General features: G+C 36.7%; 1 protein-coding gene and 1 pseudogene across 1 annotated transcript in view; both read left to right on the top strand.

Annotated features, from left to right (window-relative positions):
• Window positions 1-5,618: 5,618 nt before the first annotated feature.
• Window positions 5,619-9,034, top strand: LOC127808025 (probable serine/threonine-protein kinase PIX13; annotated as a pseudogene).
• An 8,610-nt stretch (window positions 9,035-17,644) lies between these two features.
• The window catches only part of LOC127808022 (uncharacterized), a 51,181-nt gene continuing 50,555 nt past the window's right edge, over window positions 17,645-18,270 (top strand). Inside the window, exon 1 of the mRNA XM_052346324.1 lies at window positions 17,645-17,804. Within this exon, the coding sequence (XP_052202284.1) occupies window positions 17,736-17,804 (69 nt within the window). The 5' untranslated portion in view covers window positions 17,645-17,735. The remainder of the gene's footprint in view (window positions 17,805-18,270) is intronic.

The raw sequence follows: 18,270 nt of genomic DNA, 5'->3' as shown, positions 1-18,270 counted from the left end.
ATTTTGCATACATGCACGAAATATGTTTTGTACCCTTACTTAGATGATTCATCATCTAACTTGGGTTTTGCTCATGGAATATTCAAACTTTCTAGATGGAGATTGTAGTAGAAATGAGGATGAATGATGTAACATCCTGTATCGAGCGATAAAAAGGACCATAACAACTTACCCTGATGAGCCTACGCGAACTTCCTAGGGGGTCACCCATCCTTGAACTTCCCTAGCTTAAGTACACTTAACCCCGGAGTTCTTTGCCTACATTCTGCTCAAAAGATATCCAACTAGTGTTGTTTCTTTCCTTACTTATCCTCGATATATACTACCATTCTCTGGGCTTTTGGGGTATTATATTCTCCCTTCTTGAGCACATGACGTTCTCGTCATATGACTTATAACTGGTCCCAGATCTTCTCCCCTTAGGGGTTGCCATCCTAGAAGCCTGCCAGAAGCTGCTCATTGTACAAGTCCTCGAGCCCTAGTGCCACTCCCCGCCCTCATCGGACTGTCTTCACTAAGGGTCGGCTCTGATACCACCTGTAACATCCTGTATTGAGCGATAAGAATGACTAGAACAACTTACCCTGATGAGTCTACGCGAACTTCTCAGGAGGTCACCCATCCTTAAACTTCCCCAGCTCAAGCATACTTAACCCCGGAGTTCTTTGCCTATATTCTGCTCAAAAGGTATCCGCTAGTGTTGTTTCCTTCCTTACTTATCCTCGATGTATACTATCATTCTCTGGGCTCTTGGGTTATTACAAATGAGGCATGAAATGACACTTAGTAAAGTGCATGATGAATTGAATGTATGTTATGTAGTCCATGTATTTAAGTTCTGCTACTTTTGAATTCTGAACGTTTTGAGGAATGATGATGTAAAACCTTATTTATGGTTAATGAGGATGTAATAATTGATTTATGAATAATGTTAAGATGTGTTAGGTTTGATTCTAGCTTCCGCATTTGATGTATATGATAATTCTCTTTTGAGATAAATGTATGAAAATTTTGGGATTGATATGAGGAATGTTATGGTTTAGCAATAGTTTTTAAGAAAAAACTTATTATTCCAGAATTGTTTTAAGTTATAACACGCTCGACAAAGTGGGGTGTTACAGAGGGCATTGAGCAAGAGGGCGAAGCCGACTGGCCGAGCGAGCGTGGGGGTGAGGGCGAGCGAGAGCAAGAGAGAGGCAGTCAGGCAGAGAGCAAGGGCGAGAGGTAGCGAAGGGGTGAGCGAGAGCAAGAGAAAGGCAACGAGAGTCGGAGGGCGAGCGAGAAAGGCCGAGCTCAAGTGAGAGCAAGAGAGGCAGAGAGCGAGAGCAAGAAGGGCCGAGCCCGAGAGCAAAGAGTGAGGGCAAGCACGAGGGTGGGCTGAATTGAGTTTGGGCTAGGTTAATACTAAATAATTAAAAAATTACTCTAATAATTTAATTTTTGTTATGGGCTGCCCTGAGTTTTAGCACAAGACAACTCATACGTAGATCCATCCCTGACTGCCATCGCTAGCTAGCCATGGCTGAAAGCCTGAAAGTAAAAGGTACTGAAAGTAAAAGGTACGTCGGGAGGGGGGGGGTGGAGGGGAAGAGGGCATTTTAGATATTTTCAAACACTTAATTACATTTAACCATTCTCAATAACAAATGAAAAAGAAACAGAAGTCAATAATGATGATTCATATCGGAGGGGAGATGATGTTATGATTCACGTACGAATGTTGTTTTGAATGTGTCACGGGACAGAAGTTCCTGGGTGCTGAGAAATGGTTCGATTGTCAAGCCTTTGGAAAAAACTGGGCGGGCGCTTTGCACGTCAACCAATCGCTTCGCCTCCCAATCCCTTGCCGCGTCAAGCCTTTCATACGACGTACACCCATCTTTCTCAGAATCTTCTCCACCCCTTCTTCCATGCCCCCACAACTTTTCAATTCCATCTCTTTCTGCTGCTTTTCTTGGTAACATTTAGCATTTCCTTCGTTAATTTAGCAAATAACTATTATGGTTAAAGAAACAATAATGACTATATATTTATATATATGTTTGTTTTTCACTTATTTGAAAAATCAGTCTTTACTTTATTACCTTTTTTTCTTTTTTTTTTCTTTTTTTGCTTTGCTTCTTCAGCTCACTGCTCCCTTGATGGCTTGACTTTCCCAACATGAATCTCTAACGGTTTGGCGGACGGACGACGGGTAACATTTTTGCTTGGTTGGGTTTTTTGGGCTTATGGGGCCCGCCCTATATCTAAAGCTTGAAACCTGCCGATCTGATTAAATGAACTGGGCCCACTTTACCAAGTCAATGGCTGCGGCCCATTTTGTGGAAATAAATAAATATATATATAATAATTGGAAAAGGAAGATATTCGGAGGGCGTGGCGGTGGCACTAGTGGGAACGTAAAATGAAATAAGAGGAGAGGAAGGAGATGAAAGGGAGGCCAACCAATTACCTACGAGTATGTGGCAGGGTCTTCGTGGCTTGGGTGACGGGTTCAATTGACTCCCGGAGCACCCAATTATTTTTTTCTTTATTTCCTTCGTACTTTGTCCCGACAGTAAACAGCAATAAAGCGAGGGAAAAGGAGGGTTCGCTGTCCGCGAGTCTTGAGGTGCAGAAGGATCTGACTTTGATAACGGCGGGCGGGATGTGATCGTTACAATTACTTCGACGTTCAAGTTAAAATGAGAATTTAAAATATATCAGTAGAGTTAAGAAAAATATATATTAATATCTCATCAGGTTAGTTTATATAAAAATAGAGGCCCTTTATGCATGTTTACCTTGAATATCACACAAAATGATAGGACTGTGATATCTGGTATCGACAAGGCTCTCTGTGTCGGGGCTACCGACGAGATTGATAATAAATGTGGATAAAATTTGCAATAAATGTAAATTGACGCAAGAGTGCCACTACATAGTGGTGTGTTATAGTTATCGTAAGTTGAAGTTGGGCCGAAATCTTGTCGTCGGCTGGGCGTCTTTGGACCTTATGAACTAGGCTAGATCTGATTTGGTCGGTACGTATAATTCAAGAGTATTTGATATATTTTATTTTTAAATAAAGTGTAATGGTTATACAATTTTTTTTAAAAAAAACATCTTGCCAGTGCTAGAATAGCCCATTAATTATTGTATTCAAGGTAACCATTCAATTTTAATAAATATATTTTATTTTTAAATAAGATATATTTATTATATTTGATTTTTAGTCAGGAAAGCACTTTTATTAATTGATGGTAAATATTTCATGATTTATAACATTTTATCAACTAATAAAATTGTTTTAGAATTGAAAACAATATGTTTTAATTATAAATAATATGTATTTATTTATAATTTAATTATTGCCCGTAAGATAATTATTAGCATTACCCTAGGTAGGGGTTCCAAATTTTGTCTAACTAGTCTATTACAATTCACGTACACTGACCCACATGCATGAAAAGAGTAAGGCTCCAACCAAAAAATGACAATTATGGCCCAAAAATAGCACCAATATTGGTGCTTGCTTTCTTTAAGAGTTGGTTAAAAGATATGGAGTACAGTTATTTCTTTTACAATTGAGATTTAAATATATAATTTTTTGTGAGTATAATTTGTTGAAAGAAAAATAGATAGAGGCAGACAATAAATGTATGAAAGTTAAGGTATGACAATAAATGTTACAAGATCTTAAAGATAATTTTTACCTCTCAATATATAAACTGTGCAAAGGCTCAGGTGACTATCTCTTATATGATATAGCAAGCTCTCCCAAGCATGTGTGCACTCACGAAATTTGCGAATAAAAGGAGAGCAAAAGACAGTACAAGAACCCAACAAAACAACTATAGAAGCAGTAGGGGAAATGAATAGAGAGGAAGAACGATGGATTTCGTGACTCACAAGTACAGTAAGTAGCTGCTTTTGTGGGTGAAGAAATATGAACTTTGGAACAGATAATTGGCAACTGATCAAGATTAGATGGATAAAAAGAAGATAAGATAAAGTGTTTAGCAGTCTCAAGGAAGGCCAGAAAAAGATAAAGCAAATCAAACAAAAATTTACAATGCACAATCTAACTCGCGTGCAGGGGCAAATCATCAATTTTTGCCTTGAATTAACCCAATTTCGTATGTAGAAAGCCCAACTCTCTAACAGTTTTCATAAATTCAAATAGACTCAAATGTATATAAAAAGATAAGAAAAGCTTTATATTCTATCAATGTGGGACAAAAACTCCATAAACCATTTGAAATACCACTTGATTCACAGCATAATTTGTGAGTTATTGTATGCAGTATATAAGTTCATCTATTGTACTCTTAAAATATAGTGATCCTAAATTTCAACTTAGTTTGGATGGCAGTCGTTTAGATAATACTAGGCCCGGGAGAATTGCCGGGGTTGTTCAAGAACATCATGGGCATTGGGTGTTTTGGTTTTGTGGTTAATCTTGGCTCTAGGACAGTTACTTTGGTCTATTGTTGGAAGAATGGTTTCCAGTGTTCTTGTTCATTTTAGCTCAAGGGCAGTAGTCTTAATTATTAATTATCCAAGTCATGACTGTTCACAATTTGCCTTCATTATAGTGGTTTGATTGAGAAGAATAGTCTATTGACTTAGTGATCACGACAGTGCTCAACTAATTTTGTAGAAAATGATCTAATTGATTAAGGCCATTTCTTTCCACCAAGTACTCACCAACATTCTCTACAGAGACCTATGTTTTCACGAGTGTAGAATGATGAGGTGTGATTGGTGGTGGTTGTTTTACTCTTCGCATGTACTAAAAAATAGTAAATCTATCTGTTGTCTTTAGGTAAAAAAAAAAAACTAACACCTTATTAGATCTTATTTTTCCTAAATAAGAAAAAGAATTGGCCAGTTCTTCAGGTGAAGCTAGATGTAAATTTCGCCCATAAACCCAAATTTTTGTTGGCTGGCTGAAGCTCATTTTTAACTGGTAGTGGATTTGGCTGATAACCCCAGCATGTGGATAACTACTAAACAGATAAAAAGACAAGAACTTTAAGACTCAACAAATGAATTGTCCCCAGCTTTGACCCATATATATATGTTCCTTTCAATCTAATTCTTCTTCTCCTTCTTCATTAAATCTGGAATTAATTTAATTTAACAAAATCAGTTTCATAAAATTTACCCAAGTAATGAAACATAATTATTGCTTTAAAAGGGGGGGAGGTGGACTTAATATAAGTAAGGGATAAAATAGAAAAATGTCACATTAGACAATATTACTCCTTTCTAGTTCAAAATTAAAACGGAGAATTAGGGGGCATAATGATCATTAATAGATTTAATAATTAAAGAGGTGAAAGATGTGACACATAGCATCGTGCAACTTCTAAAAAATGCATAATTAATTTACCTTGAATTAGTTTATCCGTGATAATGCTGACGCATGCCTAATTTTAGATTTAGTTTATTGATAAATCCCTTATTTAGCGAATTGAAGAAGTAAACGTCAATGATGCTGACATAAAGCAGACCAAAGCAAACCAAACGGAAGAAAAAAAAAGGCACAATTGTCATTCACTGCTCCCCCCGTTCTCTCTCTCTCTCTCTCTCTCTCTCTCTCTCTCTATATATATATATATATGTATGTATGTTTGTATTGTATTGTATGTTCGTCTCTAGGAAAGTGGCTCCACTTTTTCATCTGGTTGTCTCCTTCCCGGCTTTCTTCTTCTCTCCTTCGAGGAAACCAGGAAGAGAGACACTGAAACCAAATCAAACACCGCCTGTGATCAAAGCTCCAGACAGAGGGAAAGAGACCAGGAGAGATGGGTAACTGTTGGCCATCGCTTCGACGCAATCTTAGCCCGGCATCCCCCACCAGACCATCCACCGCAGGTGAGTATAACACTAATTTGAACAATAATTCTCGGTTAATTTTCTCTTCGTTTCGGTAATTGTTCTTCAAATTCATACATATTATAGTTCCTTCTCAATTAACAGTACACCATAACGAGGATGTGTTCGGCAACAACGTTCACGGAGTCTCGGAGGCGCCGGAAAGTGAAGCTCAGAAGCCGTCCCCGAACGAACAAACTGGACCAAGGAGTGGAGGCGGCGAGGGCGGCGGGGTGCCGGATAAGGAGATGCCGCCGAGCGGCCGGATTGTGACGCCGAACTTGAAAATGTTCAGCTACTCGGAGCTGAAAAGCGCGACCAGGAACTTCCGGCCGGACACGTTGGTCGGAGAGGGAGGCTTCGGGAGGGTTTTCAAGGGTTGGGTGGATGAGAAGACATATGCTCCGTCCAAGGTGGGCGCTGGAATCCCCGTCGCCGGTCAAGAAATCTAATCCCGATAGCTCTCAGGGACTCAAGGAATGGCAGGTCAGTAAATTTCTTCTTAGCTCATCATCTACGTAACCCTTTCAAAATACTTGTTTTACCAGATGATTAATTAATTAGTCTTAAATTATTACTAAGCCCGTTTACGTTTTCTACTTTGTTAGCTTCATGGATTCATCCACATTTGAAGAAACCAATAACCTAACGATAAAGTGACCTTTTTTATATAGAAGTTCTACATATAATAACGTCATTTTCTTGACAGAGATATACATTTTCAGTGTGAGAATAATTTATGGAACTTGAACTTAGAGTTCATCACGACTGTTACTTATTCCATTAGACTATATATAATATTGATGCAGTAGTGTTTGCATATATATTAAAAAGTCACATTAATTCTTAGGGTACTCTAATGGGTAAGCGTGTGCGATTATACCAAAAAAGGGTTAATTTTGTTGTAATGACCACTGGATGCAGTAATAGTATCTGTTTATGATGAATCATGCTTGGACGAAGTCAGTACATGATGGAGCATCTTGGTCAAAAGGTAGCAGCAGTGGGTTATAAAGTCAAATGAATTAAATAAACTTGTTTATTAGCATATATAACAAATTCCATAAATTCGGGTTAAGTATGAACACAAATCAACATTATTCTCAATACATGTGACCTTCATTTTATTTTAAGCATCCAGATCACCTTATGATTCTCATTCAAATATCAAAATGGGATTAGCCTGTGGCCAGATCTTTCTTTCTTTCTTTCTTTCTTTTATTAGTTATTTATTTATTTTCCAACTGTTCGTCTCTATCTCTCTTGTCTCGATTGATATTTCCCAAGTGGGTATTGTTTGGAAAGCTATCAACTCTATATAAACCGGCAAATATATAGGACAAAATATTGGACCTTAATGGCCCTTTGATCTGCGGTTGTGCCAAATGGAATTAAAAAAATATTTAAACTAATTTGAAAGTTCAAACAAGTATCATGTATGGGCACGGGTTTAGGAGCTGATAAGAGTTTGACTTCTTCAATTCATTTGCCTTGCTTCCAGAGGTTTGTTGAACAAGTCTCTCTGGACAGATGAGAAAAGGTCAGCTTTTAAAAAAGTCAACCTAACAAGATGAACTACTCTTTCTTGTTTGCTTGCAGAATAGATTCCCCATTTGAATATATAATAATAATAATAAGAAGAAGAAGAAGAAGAAGAAGAAGAAGAAGAAAATAAAAATTTTAAACAAGAGTGGAGAAACATACATAGATAGCATTAAGTTAATTGGCTAAATTTGTTTGATAATTAATTCTATTAAATGGATTACAATTTTGTGGGTGCATGCAGGCTGAGGTGAAGTTCTTGGGTAAATTTAGTCATCCTAATCTGGTCAAGCTCCTAGGCTACTGCTGGGACGACAGGCAATTCCTTCTGGTTTATGAATACATGCAGAAGGGAAGCTTAGAAAGCCACCTTTTCAGAAGTAAGCCTTCTCCAATCCCCAGGGCCGCCTTCAAATGGGAATAATATAAAAAAAAATTACTGTTTTTATGGGAGAAGAACTTTCTGTGTAACATAATAATAATAATAATAATAATAATAATAATAATAATAATAATAATAATAATAATATTGGTTGGTGCAGAGGGAGCAGAGCCGCTTACATGGGAGACGAGGCTTAAAATAGCAGCAGAGGCAGCTCGAGGCCTCGCGTTTCTGCACTCCACCGAGAAGACAGTCATATACCGTGACTTCAAGCCCTCCAACATTTTGTTGGATGTGGTAATTAATTAATTAATTGAATCTTTAAGCTCTTAATTTCTAAGATTAATGTTTGATTGATACGTGGTTAATTGTTAACTTTTCAGGATTTTACTGCAAAACTTTCGGATTTCGGGCTGGCCAAGTTAGGCCCTGACGACGGCGATTCGCACGTGACAACTCGCATCGTTGGCACATATGGTTATGCCGCCCCTGAGTACATTGCCACAGGTAGTTAATTAATTAATGTTCATTCATTCAGTCATCATATCCTATATATATATATATTTCTTTCTTCTTTGGTTTTTTTAAATAAAAAAATACGCAATCACTACCTTTAAATTTAAATTTGGATGATTGAGCAGGTCATTTGTATGTGAGGAGTGATGTGTACGGGTTCGGAGTAGTGTTGCTCGAGATACTTACCGGGGAGAAGGTGTTGGATATGAACAGGCCGAATGGGGAGCACAATCTTGTTGAATGGGCTAGGCCATTTTTACCAGACAAGAGAAAGCTCAAGAAAATAATGGATCCAGCATTGGAGAATCAGTATCCATCAAAAGCGGCTTTCCAAGCTGCTGAGCTTATAATTAAGTGCCTTGAATCCGATCCGAAGAATAGGCCCTCCATGGAAGATGTTTTGGGGACTTTGGAACAAATCAGAGCGGTCAAGATGAAGCCCAAAGAGTCAAGAGCCGCCCAACGCCACCGCCAACTTCCCAAAGACGCTCTTCATTACGGTCATGCCCGCTCGCCTCTTCACCATAAGTACGGTGCCTCCGCCCCCGCCGCCAGATGTCAATCTCGTTCGCCCTTGCGTAGGTCTTAGTGATTACCACTAGCTTCTACGTACTCCTGTATTCATGCAGCTTTTCTTTTGTGATATCCCCCAGCTCAGTTTCTTTTGTGATATCCCCAGCTCAATAAAACTATGTATAATTATGATTAATTGCATTATTGGATTTCGCTTAATTAACGTCCCCAAGATTCGTGTTCACACCTTTAGGTCCTAGATGTTGTAAGCTTTGGGATATTTTAAATGATTTTTCAATCTCACATTGTTAGATTAATTACAAATCTTTCTACCTGATTTTATATTTGTTATGTCTTTATAGACTTGAATAAATTATGAACGGACTTAGGCTCCTGCATAAAAGGATTAGTATTTTTGAATTAGTTTTCAGTTTTGAAAATTTTATCTTATCAATTTTTTTTTATTTATTTAAATTAATCTTCTCATTTATCTTTCTCCTGTACGTGGTTACCATCATTTGTCCGTCTATAAATACAACATCTTTCTGTGAAATATAAAATATTAAGTTATACCAACAATTCCTATTGTTATTGTTTTCCGAGTTTTTTTGTTCATTACCTGTTGTTCTTTTTGTTCTTAAAACTAACTAGCTTTTAGAAGATCTTATTATATCTTGAGACAATAGTCACCTTTACCTTTTACACTATTCAAAGGGTAAAAATTATCCTGGTGATGTTTGTCATCCTTAAGCTTAATTTTTGATTATTTACTGTCTACCCTTATCTTTTTTTTTTACAACACTAGAATGATAAAGTGATAGTTATAAGACAAAGCATTACTAAGTTTAATCAAAATGTGTTATTTTTCTCGGTAACAAAAAGTGTTTGGGTTATACTTCAAAATGCCATTGAGAAACTTGAAAAGGTGATGGAAGTTTACCTTTAAATATAAACAGATAACTATAAGAAATTTCTCATGAAATAGAATGAATTGATTTCAAATTAGTTCTTAAAATTTTTGGTAATCCTAATTGAAATGAAGAGGTCTGGAGAAGATGTGCATGTGGTGGAGAAGATTTTAGACTCCTTTAATTAGTTTAAAATTTGAGCACCTTTTAGGTGGGCTATTGAAGAATCAAAAGATGTGGATACACTATTTATTAACCAATTAAATAGATTTATATGTGCTCATAAAAAAATAAATAAAACAAAGAAAGGAAGTCTTGCAAATAAAAATCCTTCCCAAGTTTAAGGGAAATGTTCACGTAGGAGTAGGAGAGACTTGTAAAGGAAAGAAAATCTAGGAAGAAAATTGCGTCCAAGGACTTTGTTCAGCAAATTCCACAAGTCAACAAGTCAAGATGACAGCACGATACAGAGAGTGTGTTGATTGAGATCCATGTTTTTCCAATCAAATTCCATAAATTAAGATTGTAAAAATATTAATGACAATGATAGACGAACAAGTGTCTTCCGCAATCTTAATATATCGTGATATTTTAATATAAAAAATATTATATTAAATTAAACTAAAAAAAAAAATTATTTCACTCATTATCTTCTCTACACACTCTCTCTCTCAAATTCATCATTATCGCAAGCACCTATCCATCGTCGCCTCCTTTTGCCCCGCCACCGTCGCGAGCACTATCTTTGCCCCCATTGTCGCGAGCACTGTCCATTGTTGTTCTCCTCCGCAACGAGCATCAAATCACCTCACCCCCATCACTGGCCACAAATCGTCTTCGCCCTCCCACACCGCACCACAGTCGCCCCCTCCCCACCATCACTCGCACCACACCGTTGTTGCCTCCCGATAAGTCGCACATACATTTATATATATATATTTGTTTTGTTATTTTTTTTTATGTGATGATAATGATGATTTGATTGTGAAAATAGAAAATAAAAAAACATGATTTGCTTTGAGTTGTAAAAGAATATAATTTTTTTTTTTTTTTTTGGATGTGTGAAGAGTTTGGGGTTCGAGCTTATGGAGTATTAGACTTATATGATGTGGTCGAAAAACGAAATTTACCTGCTAACACATGTAGTCAAAAAAGAGTTAAAGACAATATTGAGGAAGATGAGAATGTCTAAATATAACTTTGTTTGTAATTATTTAAGTTATTGTAATTCTGATTAAAATTTGTTATTTGTGTAAATTTAGTTCTTAAAAAATTGAAATTTATGTAATTAATTTTATATTATAAAATTTATGTAATATAATTAATTTTATATTGTGTAATATACTTAAAAGTTACCATTCATGAAATTCAAAGGAGTGTTTAGTGGTGGGTGAGCGTGGGAGAGATAGTGAAAGAGGAAGAGAGAGTGAAAATGGGTGGGCTTAAGAAAGTTGAAGTTGTCCATCTCTACAAGTAACTTAAAGGGAGTTGTAATTGTAACTTGGGATAGATGTGTAATTTTGGTATGAGTCGTCAACAAAATTGTCAAGAAAGTTGTTCATCTAGCATTATCCAAAGATTAAAGAATGTGCTGATTGAAATTCATATGTGGCAATAATCAAATCTTAGTTACAGAATTATAGCCTACATTATTATAATTGAGATATAAATAATTTTATACATGCACATTATTTGTGTAAAAACATGATCATGCATATGTATTATGTACTAATTCTTCTTAAAACCAACTAATCAAGTGAACTTTATTACTCAATCATGAAACAACTGCATCAATTTATCGGATAGTGCAGATGATTCATCACACATGTTTAAAAGCTTGGGTTATTATAATTTGTGAGTTTAAATTTGTCTCCGTACAAGTTGTGATAATTTGTGTCTATTTCAAGAGGTTAGATTTTTAAATTTTGACCTGCGATTTACTTATTTGTACACTTTGGGTTGAGGCGAAAAAAAATAGGATATGAAAAATATTTTAAATAAAAATATTTTTTATTATATTTGTTAAATTTATATGATAATTTTTTTAAAAAAAATAATGTGACTTTTTTTTTTATCTGAAATTATCTAAATAAATTTATCTCTCTTCTATCTAAAAAAATGCTTCTTGTTATCTTGACAACCTTTCTCTTGGCCATTTTAACAATAACTACCCAAGTATAAATGCAGCATCCGGCATCCCAATTGCCAATTGCAACACAGACCATTAGAACTAGAAAGGATCAATGGGTGCCCGCATGGGCAGCCCAGTTGGTCAAGAAAGGGGTACAAAGTGTCTTTCGTGGTGAATCTTGAACCAAAATCGAGGATCGAGTCTTGCAAACGACAGTATGGGGTACCTCTCTCCAAAGTGAGGGGGGCTCTTTGTGCGCGATGAGCCTGGGTCTAGCCACTGCGTCCGACTGAGTTACCATAATTAACCCCCCACGTTCTGTCGGGTCGAGTGTGAGGGCGCCCAAGAGGAGCGATTTCACCTTTGGACCTAGAAAGGTTCAATTGGAAGCTGTGAAGGCGCCACCTAAATTGGCAACATGGGTCAAAGGCGCCGCTGAATCTCAAACGTAGCCCAGGTTTGGAACTGATAATGGGCCATTTCTCAAAAAAAGCCCACAATTTCCTCGGGCTGTTCCTGCCTTCAAATATATTCTGCTCGAGCCAATTTGCTGTAAAGTTGTAACATGCGAACATGCGTGTAGCAAAAAAGCATTCGTTCCTCTTTTATGCTTTCGAAATGAATTTCCCCGTACGGCCTAGATTGATTAGTTCCACCCAACTCAGTCCCATTTTTAGTACTATAACGATGGATTAATTAAGAATGGATTAAGCCAAAGGCGTCGCTTGGCTTGCAAAGAGCATGGCCCCAAATCCCCATGCGGACTGTCTCAATGATTACGCTCGCATGCAAATAACTTGCATGATCCCTCGCTTTTTAGCCACTAATTCGGCAACCATTTGGCCATCTACGTTGCTTATAATGCGGCATCTAACTAGCAGAAAGAAAGAATACACCCAAAGATGGTTTATGATTAAGTTCATATTTTTTGATGCGTCTAAAGTTCATGTTCGTTTGATTTTTAAATAATTTGAAATTAATTATCAGGCATCTGACACAACCGTGCTCTTTTTTTTTTTTTTTCTAATTTAGAACTTACTCTCTGTTTGGTGAGAAATTAATGAGTATGATTCCACATGCGGCACGCTGTCTCGTAGCCGACCCCTCTGTTCTGGTAGGTAGGTAGGGGGCTTTACATGATGCCTATTTTGCGAGTATTCAAATGGTTTTCTTTTTAACTGTTTGGGAGTTGATCAAACGCACTGGCGTGAGAGCAAGGGTCCAGATTAATCATGGTGCTATGATGATGGATTTATGAGTTTAAACGGATTCACGGTTCCGACTTTTATTATGGGTTTAGAGCACACGATCCCAAGCTTGATCGCTGGACCCTGAGCAGCTCCTACCCGTTTTAAGTTAAGTGAGGCGTGGCAGAGGACCGCAAGAGAAAAGTGGAAGAGTTCAGGTGAAGAACATTAATGGTTCCCAAGAACATGTCCAATTGCTTTGCTAATTATGATTGAACCTGATGATGAATGGGCCGGGCCTACCCGGCTTCAGCGGAGTGCCATCCACGGCATCCATTTGTATTTGTAATATTGTCATGCCATCATTCCACTTTCTGGTCAACCCTTCTCATTAACATAACTCAATTAATTATCGCTCCTACACCGCTGATACGTCCCCTCTCTCGTAGTTGGAACCGCTTTTAATTCACACTCTCCCAACTTCCCCAGTTTATTTAAGATTTTTACAATAAAATTCCTTTTTATGATGGAAGGTTGTCATTGGATCCTAAGCAATTTACACTGTCCGCTTATGCAGAGCCCCGTTGGTCAAGTTTGAATGATTAACTGAAGAGCGTGGTAATTAGTAAATAATAATGGACCGAATGTTAGGCATAATTGAAGTCGGATTGCAGAGTTTCGATGCAAAACGTTATGCAATGAGCCATTTTCATATTGATGAATCATATTGTTTCGTGTGAAAGTCTGTATAAAGCATTGTTGAAATTGGGTATTGCATTATGCCGGGAAATGATCCATTTATGGTGAGCCAACAACAGCAATGGAAATTATTAACAACCGAAAGTCGAAAACTAGATAAACCAGGAAACCAATGATGCAATGAAATACGTCCAAATAATCTCGCACTTTCAAGATGACCCCTCGGCTTTTCCGGGCCCAAAAGCCCGGAACAAGGCAAGTGCCGGTTGGTGTGAACGGCGCTCCCCATTTGAAGGCTAGCTGTGCCTCACACGTAACAACAATTTCATCTCTTTGTTGATTTGTTCGTTTCTTGGATCATTATTATTGGGGCGCTCTCGCAAGGCCGTATTAACAGAATTACGTAGGAAAACGTATATTTGGCCGGGAGGGGAAATGGCGTGGCGGAAAGGGGCGATGATTGATGGCATGGCAGGGGATGAGCGGCAATGATGAGCGTGAATGGGCGTCTCTCCTCTTTTCTGCAATGCAATAATAATGATGATTAGGCGAGGCTGAGAGCCAGGGCGCCCCGCGGGTGTGTTGCGCGCTTTCTAGAAAGAATCTTGGGAGGCGTAATGTCTATCCATATAATATCCATCCATGATCCATCCAGCCATCCATGATCTATCTTTATGTAATATGTTTATGTTCCTCTATCTCTATATATGCCCCCAACCACTGGAGCTTGTCCCACCATCACACCCACCCATCATTACTCCCACTTCTCTTTCTTCTTTCTTCTTTCTTAACCTTCTTCATTTATTATTATTATTCTTAATAAGCATTTCCCCCTCCCCTTCACACTTGGCATTCACTCTCAACGGTTCCCTTCGCCCCCCAGCCTTCCCCTGTTCATTCTCCTACTCTTCACTCCCAAATTCTCAGCTTCATCTACCCACGTAAAACTAATTGGGCGTGGCCGCGTGGGCGTGAGTTGCCTCAAATTGTGAATTGTAAATAAAAAAATATTTTTTTATTGTCTTTTTCTAACGCACGTAATTTTGGTAAAATTAGTAAGATTTTAGTAGATATATCAATTTCTTACCCCCTTTTTCAGTATTTATGTAAACTCTTAACCCTTTGAAGGATAATTTATTGACCTCATTAATCAAGTCATTTAACATAATTTGTTACATTAATAATAAAATATCATATCAGTAACTAGTATTTCAAAATTGAAAATAAATAAGAAACAAAATACCTTAACTGATAAAATTAAAAAAAAATAATTCAAAAATTTAAATAAAGTTATATTATACTTCATTTTCATCGTCAAAACAATCTATAGTGTGTTTGATTAAGGGGTGAAAAGTGGGATAGAATTTCAATTCTCACCCGACTGTCTAAGAATTTCAATTTCTTGATTTCAAGAAAAATCTTCATTTTTTGAACTAAAATGGAATTTGAATTATTTGAAAAAAAAAATTATATATAGAATTTCTTGAAATTTGGATGAAAAATAAATTTCACCCTCATTTTCTACCCTTATCAAACGCATCTAATTGATTGGTTAATTTTTTTAAAATAATACATTGACTATTAACTAATCAAATTATTTGAATGTTACCGATAAGATATAATAAATTATTATAATTTCAATTAATTTGATTATTGTATTTTAAAAAATACAAAATAAATTACTATAATTTTAGATCCAGGGTTACGTAAGCTATTATGATAGATTATTTTTAACGCAACCCAACGATATTTTAATTCTATAACATCAATTCTATCCCTAGTTAAAATAATCATAAATAGTTATAAATTTAAATTTCAAAAATCCACACAATTGTAGTTTATAATTTTTTAAAATACAATAATAAATTTGACTATAATTTTTAAAATTATTGTTGTCAAGATACAATAATGAATTTATTTGAATATGAAATGTCGTCGTTAAATTGTTTGACCTTGCAAGAAAGAAAATAGTTAAAGGTCGCGGAAAGATTTCTGCGCAAACACTCTGATACTTAAGTCAGACACTGAGAATAATAAAAGCCCTAGAACAATATTTACACCACTATTAGAGACATACATCTTTTGAAATGAGTGACTGACTATTTATAAAGGGATATAGAGTAATCCAAAGTAGTTCAGAATTAAGATTATTGTAGATAATACATATCTTAATTATTCTTGGTGTGACTAAGATTATGATTGCTATGTATAACGTTTATCTTTACAGATGATGTTTTTCTGACCCTTTTTGAGGATGAAATTTCTTATAGATGATTGTCTATCATTTTAATTGAAGATTTTCAACTTTCGAAATTATCTGATTTACGCATTGAGTGGGAGCCCCCCGATATTCGAGAAAGTACTTTGACAATGCACGAGATCTTCTTGCACACTTTAATAAACGAAGGGACAACGAGCCCTTGGCCATGCTAATCCTTTACAATCGTGAGCTATGGCCACAATTATTTGGGGACCATTTGGGTTGTGAAGATTTCGCTCGTCTTCTTCTCATTCTGTCCAATTTAGGTTGATAAATTGATTTATTTTGTCGTTTTCTACTATAATGCATAACCACAATTCTTTGGGGACTATTTAGGCCATGAAGATTTTACTCGTCTTCTTCTCGTTCCGTCCAATTTAGGTTGATAAACTGATTTATTTTGTCTTTATCTACTAAGGTGTATAACCACAATTCTTTGGAGACTATTTGGGCCATGAAGATTTCGCTCGTCTTCTTCTTATTCAGTCTAATTTAGGTTGATAAATTAATTTATTTTGTCTTTTTCTACTATGGTATATAAAAAATATAATGATAAATTTAGTCATAAAATCAAAATATAATAACTAGTTTGCAATTACATCATGAGATGTCCCTCAAAACACTTTTACTTTTGGATTAAGGTAAATTCCAACAAGATGACGATTGTATAAACGAAGATATCACGTGGATGATCGAATATATGCTACGGTAAAACTTGGTGAATTGGGAGCAGGAGAGCAGGCAAAGCGGGTTTGGGTGGGTTGTTGCAACCGTAAGAGGAGCTTGTCGTTTTGTGTTTAGCTATCCCCACTAATCAACTTTGGTCTTTGGTGGGGTCGGCGTAGGCCCAAACTGGATCTTAGCAGGTTTCCATCTTTAAACAATCATTTATAATGCGCTCTTTTCTTTTCTGTGATCTGAACAGTCCCCACTGTAATTCTCATTTGGCCATCATTATTATTATTATTTCCTCCAGAAGAAGAATTATCTCACCAACAACAGCAACACCAGCAGCTGCAACCCATTATATTTCAAAAAATCATTTTCACAGTGGTACGGACCAATTGGGGAAGATTCTTGTGCAACTTAACCAAAGCATGCTCGTCAAATCATCTGGGTCACCCATTAATTAAAACACTGCATTTATTTGACACATTCCCCCACTAGACACGTTACACGCTCCAAGCATATATCATAAATACTTGCCAACTACGTCCTAACTTTTTACTTAGTTGCTCACCAACTAACTATATTAATAATAACATTTCATTCAGATATATTTAGTGTATTTTATTTTTGATATTTAAATATTTATATTAGTTGATAATAAATAAATATTTAGATTAGTAATAAATTTATCAATGTATTTTTCATGTTTATTATCTCACAGCTGGTAGTCACATTTTTTTATTTAAGAACTTGATGACTAATAACGGTATAATTTGATATTTACACAAGTAAGTCAAAATTACAGTGACACGCGAGAGAAGGCACGTCCAAGATTGAGCTTAGCGGTCCACGTCGCGTGTCAGTCCCGAAAAAGGTAACCGAAAGTAAGGGCAAGTACGTAATTCTGTACCTTAGCGGTTTCGTCCGATTGATGATTTAACAAGTCCCCTGAAAATGCGCGATTTTATTGGAGGAGTGTGTGCGAGAGGGTACCTCACCCTGCCTTCTATACTCTCTCACTCTCTCTGCAACGCGAGTCGGCAACGGCTATCTTTCCTTCTGGGCGATGAAGCTCTGGTCCAGCGCAACAATGGAGGCCCTCCCAGGGTTTCGAGTTTCGCTGTGTGTGCTCCAGGCAAGGCTTCGTTGCTCTGCATTTCATCTCTATGTGCGGCGCTGTAATGGCGCTTTTGTTCGAAGTTCTTTCTTTACTGAAAGTTTCCTCTCGGCAGAGACTTCCGTTCGTCAGTCCGATTCTCCAGTTGTCTGAATTATGATACTGCTTGAAGAGCTTAAGTTGAATCTGCCGCGTTAATTTTGAATAATCTGATCCTGTTATTATGCTTGTTTTTTTTTTTTTATACCTATTTTCGGGAGGAAATCGATGTTACTAGCCTCTAGAACTGCACTTTACTTGTTCTTTTGGTTTTAGGACTAGGATGTTAATGTCCCCTTCTTTACTATTGCTGTTGATGTTTGTGTTTGTTGTACGTGGAAGGATTGGTTTTCTTAGTGTAATGTTACAGCCACTACGAAATCTATTTTTGGTGTGATTTCTAACTTCGGATCGGTGCCCTTGGTGTTCGTGCTTTTACATTTGG

This window comes from Diospyros lotus, chromosome 8 (genome assembly GCF_014633365.1).
Source record: "Diospyros lotus cultivar Yz01 chromosome 8, ASM1463336v1, whole genome shotgun sequence".
Classification (NCBI taxonomy): Eukaryota; Viridiplantae; Streptophyta; class Magnoliopsida; order Ericales; family Ebenaceae; genus Diospyros; species Diospyros lotus.
This window is presented reverse-complemented; position numbering and strand designations above follow the sequence as displayed.